The 25,828-nt window shown below is 39.1% G+C and overlaps 1 protein-coding gene across 1 annotated transcript in view; it reads right to left on the reverse strand.

The window, feature by feature from the left end:
* LOC150090744 (HHIP-like protein 2) overlaps positions 1-25,828 on the reverse strand; it is a 72,321-nt gene that overhangs the window by 31,913 nt on the left and 14,580 nt on the right. Inside the window, exons 2-5 of the mRNA XM_090371073.1 lie at positions 25,159-25,304; positions 20,126-20,298; positions 17,398-17,547; positions 11,887-12,040 (exon numbers count right to left, since the gene is read on the reverse strand). Of these exons, the coding sequence (XP_090227199.1) occupies positions 11,887-12,040; positions 17,398-17,547; positions 20,126-20,298; positions 25,159-25,304 (623 nt within the window). The remainder of the gene's footprint in view (positions 1-11,886; positions 12,041-17,397; positions 17,548-20,125; positions 20,299-25,158; positions 25,305-25,828) is intronic.

A 25,828-nucleotide genomic window follows, 5' to 3' on the forward strand; every position in this document is an offset into this window, starting at 1 on the left:
GTTAATCCCACTGTATAGAATTTAAAAACTGTCTGAGACCACTGCAATCACCTTTACCAAAAAAAAAAACCCTTCATCTGTAAATTCTTAATGCATGAATAATCACTGCTGATAATCAGATCAAGAGTATAATTCCCTCTGGTTACCCCTCTCACATGTTGCTGTAGAAAACAACCCTCCAATAAATCCACAAAAGTCTTGCTAGTGTGCGAGTGACCAATCCACAAGTTCCAGTGAATATCTGGAAAGTTAAAATTCCCAATTACAAGCCATTCTGATTTACTGACCCACTCTATTTCTCTGCACAACTGTTCACTGTACTTATCAGTCATTAGGCCTATAACATACTCCTACTCTCATTTTCCCCTTCCCAGTGCGTATGTCACACCAAACAGACTCAATATTGCACTGTCCACCCGTGTCAACTGGATGCACTTCCTTAGAATTAATGTGTTTCTCAACTAACAGCATAACCCCTCCTCACTTCCTACCCTGTCTGTCCTTTCTGTACACATATGTACTGCCCAAATTCCAATTCTGCATTCCTTATATCTGTGTGACACCACGTCTCTGATATCTCAACAATATTCGCTTTTGATATCTTGATCAGCACTTCAAATTCATCAATTTTATTCACTATGGCACTAATAATATTAAGAGTAGGAGACCGGCAGAATTACTTAACAAGTACAGGTCACTGTTGAACAAAAGCCGAGAATTAGGGTTGAATTTGAAAGTGTCTGCAATTCTGCCCAGACACGATAGGAGGGAGTATATGATGAGAGCCTTGTCGATCAATTCGGCCCTGGAAAGACTGTGCAAGGCTCAAGGGGTAGAATTTTTTTCAGCCTGGACTGTACTTGTTAACAGGAGAGATTGCTTCTACAGGGATGGGATACACTTAAATAGAAAGGGTGCAAGAATATTTGCTGATGCTATCGAGGCAGTGTTAGGTGGGTCGGAAAACTGCTAGCTTGGGGGAGACAAAGACCAATAGATTGACAGTAGCCACTGGCAGAGGTGAAAGGGATTCTTGCACTGCTTCTATTAGAATGAGCAGAAGCCTGAAAAACAAGATGCATGGTATTTCAGAGGCTGCTGGGAGCCATTGCGGTACAAGTAAACACATGGGTTGTGTTAGGGTAGCTAAGAATAGAAACAGGTGCAGGTATACTTGCGTGTACACCAATGCTAGGAGTTTAGTAAATAAATTTCATGAATTTGAGGTATTGCTCAAAACATCGAAGGCAGATATTGTTGGGATATCAGAGACGTGGTGTCACACAGATATAAGGGATGCGGAACTGCAATTTGGGGAGTACAACGTCTACAGAAAGGATAGACAGGATAGGAAGGGGGGAGGTGTTATGCTATTAGTTAAGAAACACATAAAAACCAAGGAAGTGAAGCCAGTCGACATCGCTGGACAGTGCAGTGTCGAGTCAGTTTGGTGTGACATAAGCATTGGGAGATCAAAATTAAGAGTAGGAGTGTGCTATAGGCCTAATGACTCTGATGAGTAAAATAAGGAACTGTACAGGGAAATCGAGTGGGCCAGTAAATCAGAGTGTCTTATAATGGGAGATTTTCATTTCCCAGATATTGACTGGATTTTGGGGGCTGGTTACTCACACACTAGCAGGGCTTTTGTGGATTTATTGGATGATTGTTTTCTACATCGGCATGTTCGGGAGGCAACTAGAGGGAGTAATACTCTTGATTTGATTATCAGCAGTGATTCTTCATGCATTAAGAATCTGCAGATAAATGAACCACTAGGTGGCAGTGATCACAGTGTGCTGAAGTGGGATTTACTCAAAGAGGTAACTACCATTAGGCGTAAAGGGAAGGGTTATTGCTTCCGTAAAGGCGACTACGATGGACTGAGACAGTATTTAAATTCTATACAGTGGGACCAACTGATGATGTTACCAACAGCAAATTCAAAATGGGAAGCATTCAAAGAACTTATCTTGGAAGCTACTAGGCTTTACATACCAACTAAGAAATATTGTTCAAGGTTTAGGCCAAAATGGATGTCAGATGAACTAATGAGGCATATGGCAGAGAAGAAAAATGCATGGGATACTTACAAATTAACACATGACACAGAAGCCTATGATAGATACAAGTTGATATGCAACCAAGTTACAAAGGAGGTTAGGCAGGCGAAGGCAGATTACGAGAAATCCTTGGCAAGGGATGCAAAGAAAAACAGCAAAGAGTTCTTTACATACTTGAACTTGAGAAGGAAAGGGATGAATCAGATTGGTCCACTGGATATTGATGGGTCAAGTGTTGATGATCCTGCTCAGGTAGCTAACAAACTAAATGAATATTTTGCATCGACATTCACACATGAGGAGTTATTCAGCAAGGGGAATGCCAGAGGTGTATTCAACTCTAGCAGTAAGCTACAGAATCTTGAAATAACTGGGAGTAAAGTGGAGGAGAAACTGTTGAAGATAAACACAAGAAAGGCACCCGGGGTAGATGGGATCTATCAAGTTATATAAAAGGAGGCAGCAAAGGAAGTAAGCAAACCCTTAGCCATAATTATGAGAGCTTCCTTGGACTCAGGGGAGGTACCCATAGACTGGAAATGTGCAAATGTGACCCCAATTCACAAAGGAGGATCAAAGGCTGACACAAGTAATTATAGACCTGTGAGCTTAACTTCTGTTCCAGGAAAATTATTGGAGGCACTGGTTAAAGAAGCACTGCAGGATCATTTAGACAAGACTTCAGTTATAGCTCAGACACAGCATGGTTTTGTTAAGGGGAAGTCTTGCCTGACCAACTTGATTGGATACTACGATGCAGTCACAAAAGAACTGGATGCAGGGAATAACTTTGATATTATATACTTGGATCTTAGAAAGGCTTTTGATACTGTTGCACATGGAAGACTGCTACACAAATTGGAGCAGTGTGACATTGGAGGCAAATTGCTGCTATGGATAAAGGGGTGGTTGAGGGGGAGAAGACAGAGAGTGGTAATCAATGGACACTGCTCATCGTGGACTGATGTTATTAGTGGAGTCCCTCAGGGCTCAGTGGTGGGTCCATTATTGTTTTCTGTATTTATAAATGATATTGATGATGGTATATCGGGCTTAATGTCGAAGTTTGCAGATGATACAAAGGTTGGCAGGGTTGTCAAGGACACTACTGACACTATGCTGCTGCAACAGGATCTGGAAAGGTTGAGCAGATGGGCTGAGAGGTGGCAAATGAAGTTTAACATTGACAAATGTAAAGTACTACACATGGGAAACAGCAACCCCAGAGCAACGTATCAACTCTGTGGTACAACACTGACAGTGGTAGAGAATGAAAGGGACTTGGGGGTGGTTGTGCAGGCAGATATGAAGTTCTCTGAGCAGTGCACACGGGCTGCAAGAATAGCTCATGGAGTATTGTCAATGATATACAGGAATTTTTCCAGCAGGGATAAGGAGGTGATTATTCCATTGTATAAGGCGATGGTCAGGCCACACCTAGAGTACTGTATACAGGTCTGGAGGCCTCATTTCAAGAAGGATGTAGAGCTGCTGGAACGAGTACAGAGAAGGGCAACAAGATTAGTGAATGGAACAAAGGGGTGCTCTTACGAAGAAAGGCTTAAGTTTTGCAAATTACAGTGTCTGGAGACTAGGCACCAGCGAGGTGATCTGATAGAGGTGTATAAAGCCTTGAATGGTTTAAGCATGCTCAATGCTGATGGGATTCTTCCTCTAGCTCAGAAAAATCACCTGAGAGGGCATAAATTCAAATTGCGGAAAGACAGATGTAGGATAGACGTGCGGAAATTTGCCTTTAGCCAGCGGGTGGTTGGTTGGTGGAACAGACTTCCATCCCTTGTGGTGGAGGTTGATAGCCTAAATAAGTTTAAGGCTCAGCTGGACAGGTATTTTGAACGAACAGAGGGGTGAAGTGGAAGTGGTTTTTTTTTTTTTTTTGGCTGATGCTGCATAAGCTTGCTTTCTTGCATCAAATGCCTCTACTAATGCTAATGCTAATGCTATGCTTCCAGCATTAGTGTACATGCAAGTATACATGCACTTGTTCCTAATCTTAGTTACCCTAACACAGCCCATGTATTTACTTGTTCCATGATGACTGCCAACAGCTTTTGAAGCCCTCTAGCACTTGCTCTCTAGGCTGCTGCTCATTACAATAGAAGCAGTGTAAGAATCACTTTCGCCTCTGCCTGCGGCTACCGTTAATCTTTTAGTCTGTGACTCCCCCAAAGTAGCAGTTTTCCGACCCACCTAACGCTGCCTCGATAGCATCAGCAAACACTCTTGCACCCTTTCTATTTAGTTGTACCCCATCCCTGTAGAAGCAGTCTCTACTGTTAGCAAGCACAGACCACGCTGAAAAAAATTCTACCCCATGAGCCTTGCACAATCTCTCCAGGTCCGAATTGATTGACAAGGCTCTCATCATATACACCCTCCTATCGTGTCTGGGCCGAACTGCAGACACTTTCAAATTTAACCCTAACTGGGGAAATGTTTCCAGCATCGACCTGTACTTGTTAAGTAAATCTGCAGATCTCTTATTCTTAAGGTCATTAGTGCCAACGTGTACAACAGTATCACCTTTTGCCCTTAAAGGATGAGTCCACAAAGATTATACCACACAAGTAACGACTCATGACGCAATTCCTAAAAGCACAACACGGTACTATTTGGTCACTTATATGCTACTGACATCTGGCGTAATTATTGCGCATTAGCATTAGTAGAGGCATACGATGCAAGAAAGCAAGCTTATGCAGCATCAGCCAAAAAAAAAAAAAAAAAAAAAAAAAATCCCTCCCATTTCATACCTCCATTCGTTCCAAATACCTGTCCAGCTCAGCCTTAAATTTATTTAGGTTATCAACTTCCACAACAAAAGATGGAAGTCTGTTCCACCAATCAACCACCCGCTGGCTAAAGGCAAATTTCCGCACATCTATTCAACAACTGTCTTTCCTCAATTTGAATCAATGCCCCTTTGGGTTCTTAATCTGAGCAAGAGGAAGAATCCCATCAGCATTCAGCTTGCTCAATCTATTCAAGGCCTTATACACCTCAATCAGATCACCTCGCATGTGTCTACTCTCCAGGCGCTGAAATTTGCAAAACTTAAGCCTTTCTTGGTAAGAGCACCCCTTTTTTCCCCTCGCCAATCTTCTTGCCCTGTCGTTACAACTCTACATCTTTCCTAAAATGAGGCACCTCCAGACCTGTACACAGTACTCTAGGTATAGTACTGTGTACAGTACTATACCTACAGTACGGGATAATCACCTCCCTGTCCCTGCTAGAAAAATTCCTATATATCATTGAAAATTCCTATATACACAGCACTGGCAGCCCGTCGGCACTGCTCAGCAAATATTTGACTGCACAATTAGTTGTGCTGTTGCCACTTCTCAGTCCTCAGTTGTGCAGTTGCCACTTGCCAGTCTTCAGATGCCATTTCTCAGGCCATTTGCCCAACTTGTCTACATCCAGTTGGCAGTTGGAGAAGCATACTGTGTTACTGTCATTAACAACCCTGCCAACCTTTGTATCGTCCGCAAACTTGGACATTAATCCTGATATACCTTCATCAATATCATTGATGAATACACAAAACAACAATGGGCCCAGCACCAGATCCCTGGAGAACTCCATTAATAACATTTGTCCACGAAGAGCAGTGTCCATTGATTACCACTCTCTGTCGTCACTCACTCAATCATCCCTTTATCCATTGTAGCAACTTACCCTTAATGCCATACCTCTCCAATTCGTACAGCAGTCTTCCATGTGCAACAGTGTCAAAAGCTTTCCTGAAATCCAAGTATATGATATCAAAATTATTTTTGGCGTCCAGTTCCTTTGTGACTACATCATAGTATCCAATCAAATTGGTCAGACAAGACTTTCCTTTAACAAATCCATTCTGTGTCTTAACTATTACTGCAGTCATGTCTAGATGATCCTGTAACGCTTCTTTAACCAGCGATTCCATTATTTTCCCCGGAACAGAAGTTAAACTAACTGGTCTGTAATTATTGTGTCACCTTTTGAATCCCCTTTCTGAAATGGTGATACATTTGCACACCTAGAGTCCATGGGGACCTCCCATGAGTCTAAGGAAGCTCTCATAATTAAGGGTTTGCTTACTTCCTTTGCTGCCTCCTTTAATATAACTGGATAGATCCCGTCCACCCCAGGTGCCTTCCTTAAACTTCAACAATTTCTCCTCCACTTTGCTCTCAGTTATTACAAAATCACTTAACTCCCTGTTAGAGTTTGATAAAGTTCTGGCACTCCCCTCATTGAATAACTCCTCATGTGTGAATGTAGATGGAAAATACAGGAATACCTCGCATAGCGCGGTTTCGAACAGCGCGGGTTTCGTTATAGCGCGGTTTACAAATTGAAAAAAAAAAAAAAAAATTAATTAATTAACTGCGTTACGCACCAATATATTTGATATGTATTATAATGCCAGCACGTAGAATAATGCGTTATGGATTCAAGGGCATTCTGACTGTTGTCGAAACTCTCATTACATACGGATTCTGCCAACATTCATACATTAGTAAACACTCTAGATTCCGAGCGGTGAGGTCGTTGATTGTGCGAAAGCTGTACAAATATTTTTCGCTGTGTAATTTTATTAAAGATTATTTTTTAAAAACGTTACACCTTTATACGTAAATATGAGTGAAAAGAAGAAATGTAATGGCGCTGAGTGTTCTTCTAGATCCAAACATCGAACGAGGTATGAAAGTAAGGCAGGTATTGCAAAATGACATTCGATGTTATAAAGAGATGTATGCAGATAAAAAGAAGAAAAAAACTGTGCAAACTAAGTTAATTGGTTATTTTTAAAAATAAAAATACAGTACATACTTCACTTATATTCTTTTGGTATGTACATATTGCAATAAAAATCATTTCTACTGTACTTACTAGTATTTTTCATTTTTATCATTTTAGTTTCTTTTTTTTTTTTTTTTTGCAAGAACTTCGTGTGCATCAATTTATAGTAAACAAACACCTATATATTTTTGCAACTCGACCCATATAATCAAATTGTCGGAACGCATTACATTAAAAATACATACTAATAATACCTCGATCAGCGTAGTTTCGCATAGCGCGGTATTTTTTTGGCACGAATTAGCCGCGCTATGCGAGGTATTCCTGTACTCATTCAGATTTATCAGCTACCTGAGCACGATCATCAATAGTCAACCCATCTGCATGTGCAATGTAAAGCGGTAACTATGAAAGTCGTCCAAAAAGTAATGGCCCACATTAAAAAACTAATAAAACATAATAAATTATAGGTAAAACAATGAATTCTCAGCCAATCAACTCAAATTCTTACAGGAAAAAGATAAAATATGTGAGAACTGACTTTCAGTTAGCCTTACCGAGACTAGTTAGTCGCCAAAATAGTAAGAGGCATCGATGTACGACTCAGACTAAAAGATCTAATAATCGAATTTTAGTTGGAGTCGGTGAAGAATATTCACAAAAGGGTAACGACTTTTTTTTTCTTTTTTTTTTAATCTATAAATATTTAAGGTAGGGTGCATCCGAACGCAAGTCCATCTCTACCATATACACTGAGTGATCACTGAATTATGACCACCTACATAGTACTTCGTAAGTTCTCCTTTTCTCCTCAGTACAGCAGCTATCCGACGTGGCATTGATTCAACAAGATGTCGGAAGCGTTCGGGAGGTATGGCCAACCAAGTTGTGTGTAATGCGGTCAGCAACGCAGGTATGGAGGTGATTGGCGTATCCAGACGCCTGATATGCCTTTCCATAGTGTCCCACAAGTATTCTATGGGATTGATATCGGAGGAATTTGGGGGCCAATCGATATGCTGGGAGTCAGAAAGGTGTTTGTCAAACCATTCCTGCACATCAAGTGTCCGATGGCTCGGCACATTGTCATCTTGGAAGACACAATCGCCATTCGGGAAGAAGTTTAACATTCGGGGTGTACACAGTCAGCAAACAGTTGACGATAGCGGAGATCACTGATATGTTGTTCCACATGCACCAGGGGTCCAAGTTCCTGCCAGTGAAACATGCCCCACACCATACAACCGCCTCCACCGGCCTGCACTTTTGATACCATGCATGATGGATCAAGAGCTTCATGTTGTTGACGCCAAATCCGTACACGACCGTCCAAGGTGAGGAGTAAATAACGTGACTCATTCGACCAGCACACCTTCTTCCAGTTTTCTAATGTCCAACTTGCATGCTCTTTGCACCAGGCGAGTCTTTTACGCCGATGAACCTTGGTTAGGAGAGGATGCCGTAGGGATCGTCTGCTGGTATAGCCCATACGTGCGACGCATTGTCATGTCAGATATTGTTTCGGGTTGGCCCATGTTGTATTGGGTAGTCAACTCTTCAACAGTGCTGCCTCTGTTCATCTGTACGAGTCGTCGGATCCGGCGCTCACCTCTAACATCAACCTTTCGCTGACCTTTGCAGTTTTGTCATCGGGTCGTTGTTTGACCAGTTTGACGCCAATCCCAGTACACTTTAACTACGGTGGCTCTCGAACACCCCACCAGTTCAGCCGTTTGGAAAATCGAGGCACAAGCTCGTCGAGCTTCTACAATCTGTCCTTTATCAAAGTCCGATAAATCCTTCCTTTACCCATCACGCTCGGAATTACTACCTACTAAACCACTGACATCTTATCTGTGCTACGTAGGTCGACTAACTCCGCACTCTCGAACCTCACGTGGTCAACGGGTCGCATCGCATTCAGTCATAATTCAGTGATCATTCAGTGTATACTGTACTGAGTACAGTAAATTTTAAAGCCAGTCATGTGTGTATATTATACGTAGTATACAATATTGCGTTGGGTTATATTGCAGTGTAAGTTCGGCAACTATGGAGCAACAATCTCCCAAAACCTTGCTGCCTAGTTATCGTCCGAAGTCAGACAATTTTATTGTAAGCACCTGCTGATATAACAAAAACGTGCCATCCAAGGCAGAAATAAAGATCCAGTCTTCGACAGAAATCAAAACAGGTACAATAAAAGTCCAGCATGTGATCTTCGACAATGCGGATTCCAAAACCAGCTCGTTCCACAGGGATTCAATCATAGGAGAATCAGGTTCTCAGTCTTCAACAAACGTCAAGTCCAGTGTCTGCTGTAAAAGCTTTAAGCTATCATAGCAGACACTGAGCAACGTTCTACAGTAACCTCCCGATTTATGAACACCCATGAATTTCTGAAGAGTTTCCTAAAACGAAAGTTCGTAAATCGGGAGCAATTTTCCCTTATATTATAATGGTATAACGAGAGGATGTGTTCCAAAAAATAACGCGTTTACTCCTCCAAATACAAGACAACTGGGATAACCATAAGATTTAGTACTGCATTAGCCAATCGACCATATAGTGCAATGAAGCACAAGCTTTCGCTGAACCAGCCAATAATTAAAAAAAAATAATAATAATAAAGAGACAAAATAAATAAACAATAAATATAAAACAATAAATTAATTAATTCATTTATTAATTAATTATTAATTAGCAGCAGTAATAGTACGACAAATTCCACGTTGTGCAGCCCACGTGGGTAACCCAGTTGGTAGGATCGCCGTCCTCTCCACACCGGATGGAAAAGACCATCGAGTCCCTGGAGGAAGTAATGGGCCTTTTTCACAACGTGGCTGAGTTAGTCGGTCTCAGGCAAGAGTCTCGTGGTTTTTTCTCCCAGAAAAACAGAAAATCGACTTCGGAACACAAGCAATTTACAGACAATATCCATGAGGCAATATGGCCTTAGTCTCTGATGCTCCTAAGACCCAAGAAGAACAGCATGTTGTTATAGCATTAACAATTCATATCCCTCTTTAAAATTCAATGAAAGGTTACATTGAATGTGATTTTTTAAAAAGTTATTACTATCTTCGCGTATTCACTGCTTCTTGCTTGTATAATTATTAATTTCTTCCCTTTATCACTTAGGAAGCGAAGATCTCACCGGAAATGCCAATATCCTTGTAGACGAAATCATAGGTGGCATGAAGAACGACTTGACAATCCGGAAAGAGATTGATCCTCTTAAAATATCTGAGATAACTTATGGATCGAACGTCAAAATTTCGAAAGCCATAGTCTATGGTCTGTCTAGCGTGAGTCGCAGTGGAGATTGTACACTGTTAGCCTCTGATGATGGAAACATAACCGCGATTTTGAATTTAGCGATAGAAAACGTTGAATTTAAGCTGGAATACGAAATAAATTACATTATCACGTTCGGTGGGGATGTAGAAGGCAAAGTCGACAAAATAGCGGTAAAAGGGGTGCTCACAGCAGACAATCAATGGCAAAACATAGTTTTGAACACTCTGAAGGTGACAGAATTCTCGGGATTCAAAGTAACTGATATCAACGGGCTCAGTTTCCTCTTTAACTGGTTACTGAAAATAATAGTCAATCATCTGGCAAAGAAACATCGCGGCGAAATTATTAATGCATTGGAAACGTCTATGAAAAACTTTATACAGTCTAAATTGAAAAATGTGAAGTTCAGTCCATGAGTTTCTCTCTCTTTTTTTTTTTAATTTCGTGCAATAGAACATGGCCAACTGCAAAAGAACGGTTTATCAATAACTGATAAACTTATGAACACTGCAGCAGACCTCACGCAAAGAAGGATTCGATTCCCTATTTTTTCTTCGAATAATTTTCAGGGGCGTTCCTAGGGTATGTGGCGCCAATCGTAATTTTGCACCCGAGTGCCAATTTAAATTAGGCGCCCCCTTTAAAATTTTCTTCATGTGTATATGTAAGTTTCTGGTTTTCCGGCACCCCTTGAACGTTGTCGTCCGGGTGCAATGCACCCCTTCCACCCTCAGGAAGGTCCGCCCCTGAGCTGCAATTTTGTATTTTGACATTTCAAGCGACAGTTTTCCATAAAAATCATTCAATTGCTCATTTCTTTAAGAACACGGAAACCACTCGATAGATCGAAATCTTGAAGTGGCAAAGAAAATTTAAAATTTTAAAAATGTAATTTTAATTTTAAAAAAATCATTTTAATTTTTTTAAAATTTATTTAAAATTTTTATTATACTGCGTACATGAACATACAATTACAACTGCCGTTATTTTGTAATAATAAATTCTCAAAAGAAAATTGTCCTATAAGTGTACGGTACAAATTTATGCCATCCCATGAGAATGGGTTTTTTTTTTTTTTTATATAAAAATGTATTGTGAGAATCAAGCAGTTATAGCTCAGAAAATTAAATCGAATTTTGTTATCTGTTAATTCTACGCAAACTGTATAGTTTTGGGGAAAAAAATATATATATAAATAAATATATAAAAACTAATGAGATATAAACTTTCTCTCGCGAAGAATTTAACTTTACGCCCATTTGAAATTGATAATAGTTTCGTTTAGCACAATGGTCTCCAAAACATTTTGGTCGCGCACCCTTATTTTACTTAAAAGGACTAGCGCGCACTCTGGAATAAAAAATTAAAAGTTTAATATATATATTTTATTTATCTATAAATCATTTACACGGATGGCATTATATCTAAAATCACATTTATACTAACTGGAATAAAAGTACACTTTTCGGATGTCCTCCATCAGCTGGCGCCAGGGACCCCGCAAATGGGCCCTGATTATTTCCATGTACTTTAAAAATTAAGAATATTTAACTCAGTCTACTGAATCAAGTTTAGAATAACCCTGAACTTTTATTTCGGAGAGAGAGAGAGAGAGAGAGAGAAAGTGGGCGAAGTTATAATAATAAAATAAATACGGTTGTGCCTTGCACACACACACATAGACTAACTGATTAAATACAATGTTCCTACATACCCATGCAAGAAGTCGGTATAGACATAGCCTCCTTGAAGTGAAAGAATATTATTTCCCCGATAGATGACGCCACCAGATATAGCCTGTCCTTTCGGATAAGAATGGGAATGAAGTGGAAGCTGGTCTCCATGAGGTAAGGACTTCCCGGAGGCCACTAAGCAAACAAAGAAACACGTTTTATTTAAAATCAATAAATTTACACCAGCGCTGTGATTTTTACATAAGTCCATTACAACAAGCAGGATACACACACACGCATTAAATGTCTCAATGTTAACGAGCCTAGTGGGTATAATTAAGGTGTATTGGGATTAACATTTTAGTCAGTTCCACAAACTACCTCGGATAAAATCAGCCTTCTTAAGAAAGCTATCTTATACGCAAATCAGTACTGGAAATTGGGAAATAACGGTTAACACCGCCCTCCTAGTTCCAGAGCTGTTGTAACCATTTCGATTAATGCAATTTCAATTAATTAATATAATTACAAAATAATTAACTACTATTATAAAATAACATAATACTGAATTATATCAGCACAATCAAAGATCAGATACTGTCAGTGTGAGCTTTTCTATACTGCAAATCCATCTGCTAGGGCCTAGGCAGTACTGTATCAGTTTTACAAGGAGTGTTCTTATAGATAAAGCTAATACTGGAGCACCTTTGGCTGCACCGAGGCTCCTTATAAGAGGCGTGGCAATAAAGTTCCCGGAGTGGTGTAATAAAAAAGAACACAAAGTGAAGAAGTTCAAAGATGGTTTTATCTTTATTCAAAAGTAATCATCATCTGACTGAATGCACTTTTTACGCCGTTCTAAAAGTTTCTGAAAAGAGTTGGTGAAGGCGTCCAAGAAGATTATGTTCAGTTTGAAGGTTATGTTCTCAATGTCCTGAAATCTCTTTCCTTTGAGGGCAATTTTCACCTTGGGAAAGAGGAAGACGTTCACTGATGCTAGATTGGGAGAGTAGGATGGATGATTGATCTGTACAATGTCACGTTTTGTGAAGACATTTCTGACGAAATGTCTTCATAATAAGTACGGAATAGGCGGGAGCATTGTCGTGCAACAAGAACTAGCTAACTTTCTCTCCAAATTGTAGGCTTGCGAGGGAACACGCTTCAATAGTCTTAGAAACACCTGTACATAGAACGCAGCATTGACTCTCTCCCCTTCAGATGCAAATTCCGTGTAAATCACACCCTGTTTGTCGAAAAATATGATCAGCGTCGTCTTGATCCTAGACTTTTGTAAACGAAACATTTTGGACCTTGGTGATGATTTTGAAGTCCCCTGCATGTTCTGATGCTTCATCACTGGGTCGTACTGAAAAACCCAACACTTATCTCCAGTGACAATACAGTGAAGGAAACTAGGACTGTCTTGACAAGTCTGGATGAAGTCTTCGCATGATGACACTCCTCATTGCTTCTGCTCATTCGTGCGGTTTGCACACATCTTCATTTTTCCCTATCTCTCCATGCAGAATTTAACAAATCGTCTCCTTATTAATATCCAACTCATCAATTATCATTCCCTGGGTCAAATGGCCATCTGTTGCCAAAATTTCACGAACTTTTACCACTCTGTCCTCATTTCGAGTGGTTGACGGAAGCCCACTTCTTGGGTCATCGCGAACATCCTCACGTTCGTCTGTGAACCGCTTATACCATTCAAACACACTGGTACAACTGAACGTTTCATCATCAAACACATTTTTAACATTTTATACGTTTCTGCTGCAGATTTTTCCAGTTTCGTTCTTTGCTCAAAATCATGATACAGAACGTTAACGCTACTAACGAAATTGGTTGTTACTTGCAATCTGTCAGCATACTTGACCTTTGTACCAAATCTGTTGGAGAAAGTTTGAACTACAACATACCATTTCCGTTTATTTTCAAATTCATCGAACATGATCGCAACAGCACCAGTCCGGGAACTTGATTGCCACACCACCTCGTATGGGCGCCTGGAGTTTTTTTTTTTTTTTTTTTTTTTGTTAGTTGTTGGCGCATCGGCTTCTGTGGCCATATTGCACCTCCCAAAGTTTTTGCATTTTGTACTCTGATCTAAGCCCGAGGCGGGATTCGAACCCGCGACCTTTGGGTTGCCAGGCAGGCACTTTACCCACCCGGCTAGCCCGGTCGCGCCTGGAGTTAACTGCAGTCGCATATGGACGGATCATTTATTTTGTGAGCATGCTGGAAATAGAGAAAATCGAATAAATTACTATTCATAATTTTACTTGTATTTCCAATAGCAGCGTGAGAAGTCTAAAGAAAGGTGTTATTAATTACATTTATATGTATGAAATATTGATTTAATGCAATTTAATTTATATAAATGTATGAATTTAATATAAATTTCTCCTCAAATGACATTTGACAGTTCTCCATTCAATCATTTCCCGTATATTTAGATTATCATAAACATTTGAACAAAATTTTCTTTTAACTTACAACTTGGTACATTTCAAGCAAATTAATTGTGATTTGAAACTATGAATATTATGGGGGAGAAAGGAAAATCATCCCATTTGAAAAATCAGTAGAGGAACAAAACAGATGCGGTCTCTACAACTAACTTCACGAACTGATGATGATGTCCACACGTGGACATCGTCATCGTGATGCTGCACTGTGGAAGTCTGGTATACTGGACAGTACATTGGATCCTCTTGCTCCTTTCATCAACAAGGTGTGACTGACCTACATGGGTATTCCGACTGGCGATGTTGGTCTCCACTCGTAAAAATGCGAGTAATGGCTGTAAGGGAACACTGGACAAAGGAGGTAATGTCCAAGATATTAGTCTCCACCAGTCATTATTCACCACATGGCTGAAAGATAGTGGAGAGAAGTTTGTCTACGTGCCTGCCAGTAATCACGTACATCACCTATTTCCAACACAATGCAAATATAAGTGCACAGGAACTGTTCGCTCCCCCTGGAAAAGGAAGGGGCTTTCTTTTCCCCATTCTCCCCCGTAATTACGTATGCAGTTAGTTTAAGACTTGACCGGCAAAAACAACTAATGTACAGCACAAAGTTACTTTATCTTAAGAGAAAGTTAATGCTGTCTCTTTAAAATTTTTTCGAAGCTTCTGCCAGAAACCTTTGATAACACCGGTATTTCTTCACCGCTAATGTACAAGTTTTATATCTTGTTTTTGTCGCGCTCTCACTGCAGTATTAAGCACATACACTATTCAAACACCAAAAGCTAATTAGGAACTGTACGGTGCAACAAGAGTGATTCTTTTTCTGTCGACCATTTCTTGTTATAAAGGTCTTTGGATAACATTGCCAGAAAATATTGGTTGTTTCGGAAGCCAAACCAATTGGTTGTTTCGGAAGCCAAACCAGAAAAAAAAAAAAAAATTGTCATTTTATCATAAATATTTGTATCAAACTGGACCTTCTTTGCGCAGGTCCAATTCGATACAACGAAGTATGGAAGAACAGAAGAGACTTAACTAACCAACACAAAGGAAACCGTGATTGCATGAAATTAGAGTATCGGGCCATCATCAAAATTTTGGCTACCCTTCTGAATATAATAAAATTTTGATATAAGAAGTTTAAATGGGATTGAGAATCCACAGAAGGTGATCCCAGGGGCTCACATTTGGTGAGTATGGGCTTGGCATACCCAGGGTCCCAAGCTGGATATCATTATTCTTCTCTTTCTTGGTGATTCCTTTCTACTTTTGACTCTTGTTCTCTCTCTCTCTCAGGGTAATTCAGAATTTTTTTTTTTTTTTTTTTTTTTTGGCTAGTGCAGCAAAAGCCTCAGGCTTCCTTGCGCTATATGACTAATAATAATATAATATAATAATATAAAAGTATAATATAATCCTCGCTCGAGCCGACCAACAGAAGCAATAACTCCAAAAATGTGCCAAAAATTGTCTATTGTTGCCAAAGAATATTATATTCCTGCGTGGTCGGTACTGACGACCATCCGGCACGAACTCTTAACCAATTCAAAGGTCAGCTCTTGCCAAGAATGCTCGTATCTATTTAGAAACAGTGCAAGGCTCAAATTAGTGAGCTAAAATTACACATGCATGATGCTGATCCACAAGAAGTTCTTTCAAGAATTATTACTGGTAAGAAAAGTTTATTCATCACTGAGATCGAGAAACAAAACTTGGATCCAGGACATGTCTATGCCGCTGTTCTGGAAAATTTGAGTGGCCATAAAGGAACACAGAAGAGGGAAATCGTAAAGGAGTGTCTTGTTTCGTATGGAAACTTTTCTTTGTTTTCTCATCTTTTCTTTGCTCCTATACGCATTCCCATAAAGCAATTACTGCTCTGAGGGAATGTGGACTGCAGGAGTAAAATCACCCGCCCTGCAGCCCAGACCTGGCTCCCAATCCTATTCGGATATCTGGAAAAACTCCTACGTGGGCATCGATCGCAATAAGTTGCATTCTATTACTACTGCTGAACTTTTTTTTTTTTTTGTGCCTATCGATTTTTTTTTTTTTTTTTGGTAGTTGTTGGCGCATCGGCTTCTGTGGCCATAATGCACCTCCCAAGGTTTTTGCAGTACTTTGATCCAAGCCCGAGGCGGGATTCGAACCCGCTACCTTTGGGTTGCTAGGTAGGCACTTTACCCACCCGGCTAGCCCGGTCGGCTGTGCCTATCGAGCGAACCGCGTAAGGTAGAGAAATATGTGACGTGAAAATCTCTTTCGTTATTGTCCACATATTTACTTTATTTGTAAGTTTTCTTCGATTTGAGTGCATTTTAAATGTCTTATGAATATCAGTCTAACTATCGGTATCTCTTCTTTTTTTTTTTTTTTTTTTGTGTGTGTGTGCAAAATGCTGCCGATACGTCATAACACTGCGTACTGAGGGCTAAAAAACATAATATATACATTTACAAATTGAGCTACATAATACTATTCATAATTTTTCAATAATTTTTTTTCGTTCTACCGAAATGAAATAAGTATAGGTGGACTTTGTAAACAATTCGTTGTATTGAATTTTTCTTCAAAACTAATTCATTCAAATGAGACTTACAAGGACCTAGGAATGCTTCGTTATAGTGAAATTTTCGTTAAAATGGTATTCGTTGTAATGGGATTTTTTAAAATTTGAGAAAATCCAGAAGAAAGAAAGCACAACACCACTCCCACCACCACCTCAGCAAGTGATTATAATCACCGTCTTCCCACACCGGATAGAAAACGCTCGAGTCCGAATTTTGTCAATGACACAAGGAATTATGGGATTTTTTCATAATGTGGCTGTGTTAAGTCGTTCTCAGCCGGGTTGCATGTTTTTTTTTTTTTTTTTTTTTTTTTTTTCTCTCCCGGTAACTGGTTTTCCGTCTAAAAAACAGCAAACCGACTGAAGAATACACGCAAATATAGACACAGTATACTGATACCTCATAGCTTTATTTTATCTGGAGCTTAACAAACATACCTAAGCAATAACACTACCAACAAAGAGAGAGAGAAATAAACGAAGAGAAGGGCACGTACCCAATTGTTTACATTCTTCGAAAGAATGACAAATGGAGCCAGGCAATCCAATCCAACCATATCGCCCTCCTGAAACCAACAAGTTTATATCATCAATATTGCGGTTCTTATCTCCGGTGTCACCACAGATAATGCGTCCTCGGTTTAATCCTGAAATGTAGATGCAATAAGAAATATATTTTTAAATCTGTGATAATTTATACAACAAACATAACTAAAATAATAGAACTTCATATAATTTGCAATTGATGCTACAATATTAATCCATGGATTAATTTTGAAATGAACCATTCTTTTACCAGGTGCATAAAACAAAGTTAGTTTACTAAGTACAGTAATTTTAATCTAACTCCTAAACTTATTAAAAAAGCTGACGTTTCAGGATCCCTCTCGGATCCCATCATCAGACCACACATGGCTGTTAATCAGACATGTTAGTCAAGGTGTGAGGAGCTGCTAACAAGTCTGTATGGTCTGATGATAGGATCCGGCAAGGATCCTGAAACGTTATCCTGGACCACTTATTCAAGTGGTAAAAGAGTGATTCATTTCAAATTAATCCATGAAATAACGGGAATTTTAATTGTTTAAAATGACTCAAATTTCAGCATTAGCTCTGCACCTACAGTATATGAACGTCTCTGGTCTTACGGGGCAGCAGAGGTAACAGAAAATTTATTTATGCGAGTTAGCGATTGTAAAAAAAACACAATTTAGACAGATGGGCTGAGAAGTGCAATTGATGTTTCATATTGACAAATGCAAGGTACTCCATACGGGGAGCAGCAATCCCAGATTAACGTACGAGCTGTGTGGCATCACACTCAGGACAGTGGAGAATGAAAAAGACCTGAAGATAATTGTACAGTCAGATATGAAGTTCTCTGAGCACCGAAACAGGCTGTCAGAACAGCTCATGGAGTTTTGTCAATGACATAAAGGAAATTGCCAGCAGAGATAAGGCGTGATTATCGCGTTATACGGCCAGGACATATCTTGAATACTGAATACAGGGCTGGAAGCCTCACTTCAGGAAGGACGTGGATCTGTTAGAACGAGTGCAGAGAAGAGCAACAAGATTGGTGAGGGGAGGTAAAAGGTGCTCTTACCACGAAAATCTTCAGTTCTACAAACTGAAGCATCTGAAGACTAGGCACCTGCGAGGTGATCTCACTCATTGATGGGTTTAAGGCCTTAAAGGGATTAAGTAAGCTCAATGCTGATGTGATTCTTCTCCTTGTCAGACTACACACGAGGTGACATAAATTCAAACTGAAGAAGGATGGTTGCAGGATAGACGTGCAGAAATGTGCAAACTCCCATCTGGTGGTTTAGAGGTGGTTAGTTTGAATAAATTCAAGGAAGAATTTGACAAAGTGGTAGAAGGGATGGATAGGTGAAATGAGAAGCGTTGGATTTTTTTTTTTTTTTTTTTTTAAAGCTGATGCTGTATAAGCTTGCTTTCTTGCATCATTTGTCACTACTAATACCAATTCTAAGATCTTAAAATAAGTACAAAAACTTTCGGAAACAGTAAACTAGACTGGTCAAAGGCAATTGGAAAAATGCCACGTAACGTCAGAAATGAGAGGCAGTCATAAAGCAAAAATGATGACAAAAACAGTGTTTCCCATGTTTTGACCACATTCCATAGAAGTATTTAAACATGATGAATATTTACATCCCGTTCTCGAAAAAAGTATACCAATACAGATAACCACATGCAATAATATGATATAGCAACAGCCATTTTTGAAGAAAGTTATCAATACAGATAAGAACAGGGAACGCCTAACATCAATTCTTAGGCTGTTACCGGGACTGCAGCCCAAGAACTGATGTATTCAGGAAATGACGCAATAAGCCATGGTACGCGTAATGGTCAGAATACAGCTTGCACACTCTGTCCAACGAACGTGGAAACTACACCACTTCTTTAATTACAATTTATTGTCAATTCAGGATCATTTTTATCCAGTATCCTGTATAGTTTAATAAGAATCTCTGATTCAGAGGTTCTTAAACCAAATCCACAGCTCAAATATGATGCTACGTATTCTGTTATGTTTGGAAAATATGCTCCATTTTTGCACGGTTTCCACACTTCTTTAGGTCAGAAAATATATATCTTTCCTTCTCTTGTATCATCTTTCCATACATTAAAATAATTTTCCTCCTGCTCATTTTTATTCAGCCAATGTGAGAAGAGGAATGCGGGTTACGTGATAATACGTAACAGAAGCTTGTTTTACTGTGGTAAAACAAGCTTCTGTTTTAGCGTGGTCATGCTAGATAAACCTCGTGCACACGCTTTTTTTTTATCTAGCAAAAAAAGCGTGTGCACGAGGTTTATCTAGCATGACCACGCGGTACCATTCTTGATTTCCAAATGTATCTTATTTCTGTATTCTATAGCTGAGGAAGAGACACACACAGTGTCGAAAGCTTCTGTATTTTATTTTATCAAAAGAAGCGAGTGCAGCGTGCAGTGGGCGAAGCCTCCTAGTTTACATTAATAATGTTTGTTATGCAGACAAAAACACATAACAGTGTACTAAGAAACATAGCATTTTATTATAAATGACCAGCTTCGCGGATATTAAATAAGTTTAAACTAAATGTGGGATGTTTAAATCAACACAAAACATGCAACGACATAGATGAATGAATGAATTTAAACTACCATTCAGTATTAAATAAGTCAACATAACAACAGCGCACTGCCTACCATTTGCATCCCCAGAGTCTACAGCACAACGCCACAGGTTACGAAAACCATAAGCATATATTTCATGCCTCGCTTTATCTTTCAACCGGATAAAGGGATTACTAGGAGGGATGGAATAGACACCATTGGAAGATCCAACATCAATGCGTAATACTTTTCCCAGAAGAGAGGTGCTATCAGCAAAGAAAAAAAAAATTATGCCGAATTTATTAAACGGAGCTACTCACTTGAGGAACATTACAAATTCATAATGGATTTGGAAAATTATTTAATGTCGCAAATTCATATTTACAACGTTTTATTTTTGTGTTTGATAAGAATTTTTGTGTCTTCCTCTAGCATAAATTATTGTTCTGTTTCTTAATAAACCCCAATGAGTGTCGGCTTCATTAGGTAGGCATACCTAATAGCGAAGAGTATGACCTCCCCAGCCCTCAACACAGCATGGATTCTTCGTGGCATCGACTCAACGAGGTGTCGAATGTGCCACAGGGTTGCTAGTTCTTGTCGACTCAATTTCTTTCTATAGTTGACGCAAATTGGATGATTGCGGATCTATACTCCGACGAACTCGTTTCACTCATCCCACAGGCTTCAAGTAGATTAAGACCTAGTGACTGTAGAGGCCACATAGGCTGAATTTACTCTCATGTTCCTCAAACCAGTTCTGTACAATTATGGCCTTGTAACATGACATGTATCCTGTTGGAGAAACCTATTCGCAGATGGATACAGTACAGTCATGAAGGAATGCGCGTGGTCGGACACAATTTCCAGATATTATCGATTTGGATATTGAGCCAGCGCTCTATATTGAAATGTTGACTACGGAGCATGTTGCTACTTGTCGTAGCAAGTACTTGCCACGACCATAAAATATTCTAATTTCAAGACAACCTGTGGCGTCCAAACGTTGCTCCACGGGTATCAAGAGGAAGCATCCGTGTGCAATACGAAAACGCTCCTCGCACTGTTATTCGCTGCTAACAGCCTGCACAGCTGACACCTGCCTGGATAGGTCCAGAATATGCTGTTTTTACTGTATTCTCGTCCTTCCAACAGCTATCCAGCGTTGCTGTTCCTGGGCCGGATGAAACCGTACCCTCTTTTATTCCAACAGGAGCGGATAACCTGATTTCGGTCTTCGACTGCGGTACACCATCGGTGACATGGTACGACGAGTTTTGCTTTCTGAAACGCCCTTTTGATTTTATCACATCCACAAAATCGACGTTGTCGGTTCCCTCTTGATATCCTCTGGCAGTTTGAGGTGCTGTCAGCATTTCTGTGATTATCACAGGCAGCTTCTTGATGCTACTGAGCTCCAGTTCCTTGAGCTGGTTCGTGATATTACAGCGCTCCAGCTCATTGTGCTGGGAGTTCTGTCCAAGGCAGCTACTTGTGGCGCAGGCTTTTCTCAGCAGAGTACCTGGTTCCTACAGACTCCGGCATATAGAATCTTGAAGAATTCGCTGATATCGCGAGGATTTCCTCACTCACCGTTATTTTCACCGTTGAGATGACCATATCACTGGATATGGACGACATGTATTTTATTTTTTTCTTTCTTTCTTTTTTTGGTTGCTTTAACGAATGCTTTTAGAGGTCTTCCCACCCAGCAATTGGGAAAAAACAGGAGAGGGAGTTACATTGTAATTATCTATATCTGCAGATTGAACAGCAATGTTGCCAAATTTTTGCAGGAACCATAGTTACAATTTTCGAGATACTCACAACGGTGCATCTGGCGCTAACTACCGTTACGCTTTATAGTCACTTGCCCATTCTCCCACTGATTTTCTTGTACAAGAACAGCATCCCTACGTATCTGAGTTCTCCATTTCGTTAAAAGAGTAAGTGTACCTAATAAAGTGGCCATTCAGTGTACATCTCAAATGTCAAAACCTTCACAATTGTTTCTTAAACGTAATATATCATTTTCGTGATATTTATTGCCCTACCAAGTTGAATGCGATAGTTTTATTTTTTTTTTTTTTTTGCAGTGCTTTAACTGCAAGCGGATGAAAATATAATGGAAACGGATGGGCGATGGCAACTTGTCTTGATTAGTTACAGAACTGTGAATATCTCACATAACGAATAAATACTTATTTGCAAAGAAAGAAAGAATTAATGAATAAATATGTATTCTCGACCTGTTTTGGTTTAAATTTAACAAATGGCTTTCATTAAAACGAAACACTTGTTTAACAGGCGTTCACGTACGAGTAGAAGTCTGAAAACTTATCTCCAAGTGTGGGAAATTTTGGCTGCAGATTGAACTCCCACATCTTTGAAGGCATACAAATTATGCTTTTTACTATAAGATGTAAAGATGACGGGTACTAAGCGAAAAAAATAAATAAATAAAAAAATGAAGGCTACACTCAGTAGAGTGATGATTTATGATGCTGTGAGATTCTTGGGAAAACGCTAGGAAAAGGTTAGGATTTGACATTAAGACTTCATCCTCGCCGTTCGCAACTGAAGTTTAAGGAAAGTAACTGCATCTTGTATTGACAGATAAAAATTTACTTAAAATGAAGTTCAAAAGACAAAACTATATTTGTATAATATAAAATCTGATAAAATATAAAATTAAATGCATGAAAACATGCTATGTAATGTACCACATACACACAGTTTTTAGGTAAGTAGTTTGTAGTACTTACAAACTACGTACCCAAAACACGTATTAAATACACATGCATAAAGATCTGCACTAATTACGAAATTTTAAAGAAGGCAGATATTTAATCCACAGTGCGAGCGTTATTCTCCCAATGTGGAGAAACCACTAACCTCAACGGCAAAACGAGGACAGATACACAAGAAGCGAATTTGTGCAAGGAGCGGATACCCTTTCAAACTGTAGATATTGTTGAAATATACTTGAATTAACCAGCCCCCACACCCCCAAACAGAAGAAATGCTATCTCTAGGACAAGGAATACAGCAGAGACCACATCCCTGGCTACGTTTCTTTCACAAATCAACTCTTTGACCAATGTCAAGACCATTTAGCAAAAAATTGTTAAAAAGAAATCAAGTCACTCCTCTCCTCACCTCCACATATGTACAACACTGTACCTTTGCACAGACTGCTTCTCTTCCACCAAATTCAGCTTATCAAAGGTCGATTAAAAAATAAAAAAACTCTAAAGCTAAGAGTTACTCAGAAAAAAAGTTTCCATACGAACAAATGGCTACTGCGCTTTTTGAGGCCCCAGCCTCACCGGGTCACCCTGACAACTAGGGCAGTGCAGTTTGTAATCTTCTTACGTAGATTACAAATTGACAAGATGCGGAAGGAATGATGGATTTTTGTCGATGACTACTCCAAAGTATTTCATTTTTCATTTGAGCTTGCATTTTTACAGTAGTGCCATGGATCTTTATCTGCGGCGGTCTGGTTGGTGCTAGCGTGCCCTCAGTAAGACAGAGCAGGTCTTAGCAGGTGAGATGTTCAATTGATTGTGAGTAGCCAATTCTTGTAGCACTGTCAACGCACGGTTTGCATAGGACTCCAAGTCCCTGGACCCTGGAGTCTGCCCCAGAATCAAGATCAGGCCATCAACGTACGCTAGTGATTGGACTTTTCTAAGGTCGATTTTCAAGAAATCATCCAGGATGTAGTTCCAGAGCAGGGGCCCTAGAACGGAACCCTGCAGGTAGCCTCGGTATAAATGTCTTGTAACGTGACTGTAGGGGGTTTTGACCATGATGTTTCTATTTGAAAGAAAGCTACTGATGTAGTTATATAGGTTCTCTAGGATATTGGCTCGTCTGAGTCGATCCAGGACACTCGGCTACCACAAGGCGTCGAATGCCCCGGCGAAGTCCACGGATATTGAGAGATGCACGCTGCGCTTTTTCCTTCTTCTGGTAAGGGGTTAGAAGTCTGGGAACCCATCTAGAAGACATTACTAATATGCAACTGTTGATGGATGATGTTCTGCACAGACTCTAAACTAATTTGGAGCTCTGAGGCTAGTTCTTTGACGCTAATACAGCTATCTTCCAAGATTAATGCCTCAAATTTTGCAACACTCTCTCTTCTGTTACAGCAGTCGCTAGGCACCTTGGGATTTCTGCATCATGTACTGAAGATTCTTCCACATTTGAATTGTCTATACCAATACCAATGTGCAACAGCGCTGTAACCTGGACAACCTTCTCCATAAACAGCTACCATTTCTTCGTGGATTGTTTTCGGTGTTTTCACTTGCAGAAAGAGGAATCGAATCACTAATCTGTATTCTACTTTATCCATTTTTGGATTTTTGTCGATATTGTTGAATTCATATTCAGCGCTGCAAATAAAAAAAAAATTAACTGTCAGATCGAAACCAAAATTTATGTAATAGCTATAGAGACTTCAAAATCTTAAACAACAACAACGATAACAACAACAAAAAAAAACTTTCTATCACAACTACTTCTGGGTGAATACAAATATTTTTTGAACCACCGTGATATAAGCAAATTCTTCTTATAACAAGAAATGGGGGAAAGGTGTATTTTTACAAGATCTTAATCGCCACGTTTCGTCGGTAATGGTACAAGTACTTAAAGTGAGAGTTATTAACACTACTCCGCTTACAGTTACTCAAATTGCAATTTTAATTTATAATGGATGGGCTCACTGTTGCAATGACAATGAATATTTTCATTACAGCCTTGAACATAAACAAGGATATAAATGTGCTAAAGAATGGCTAAATTTTTCTGTAATTTGTAAAAGTGTTAATTTAAAAAAAAAATAGGAGTAAATTTTGCTATTTTGAACAAATTAATATATGCAGGATATAGCGCTGTGACATGAATTCAACATCATATCTTTTCGAATGGATGGATGGAATATCCACTTCACTGCCATGGAGACGATCAATAAAATGCGAAATATAACCAACGCATTTCGCGCTGTAACTATTATAAGAAGTTAATGAAGTGACAAAATGAAGAAAAGAAGGTGATCCAATATTCAGCAATTAAGTAAATTAAATTAAGTAAAATAATATTTAAACACTCACAGATCGAATCTGTTTTCTTTTTTTCCTCCTCCGTTACCTACGGTGATATATAGATAACCGTCGAGACCAAAAAATAAATGACCACCATTTTGACGAGGACCAGGCTGATGAACAGATAGAATAACTTCTTCAGTGTTTTTATCTATCTGCGCAAAATAATTGAGCAACATTAAACTTAGAAACATACGAGATGCTTTTTTTTAAATTCTTTCAAAATTTTATAACGCTAACCTCAAACATCTTAAATTATAAAATCAACGGCATAAATTAGAACATGCACATATACTTTGTTTTAAATATGCACAGTACCAAATCAAAGGCATGTTTTATCTAAAACTAGGCATTGCAAAGAACTAATAATAAAAAAAAAAATACTGGGAAACACTTACGACACTAAACGTAATAGCGCCCAAAAAATATAAACTATTTTAAAACTAATTTTTTTACTAATTTTAAAACGTTTACTTATTTTTTCCTGGATTTTAATAAAAAGTTAAATATACCGCGAATTTCGTGAATATTCTGGTTAGCGAAATGTAATTAATGTAATAAACAAATTGCAATAATTTGTCATTTATATATTTAGTAAATTAATAACAAAAACTCATCAAAAAGCAACCACTTTTTAATATGTGCAGTGATTGAGAATTTTTCTTTTCTGCGCATCGCC

Source organism: Mastigoproctus giganteus, chromosome 1 (genome assembly GCF_048544385.1).
Source record: "Mastigoproctus giganteus isolate SK-2022 chromosome 1, ASM4854438v1, whole genome shotgun sequence".
NCBI lineage: Eukaryota > Metazoa > Arthropoda > Arachnida > Uropygi > Thelyphonidae > Mastigoproctus > Mastigoproctus giganteus.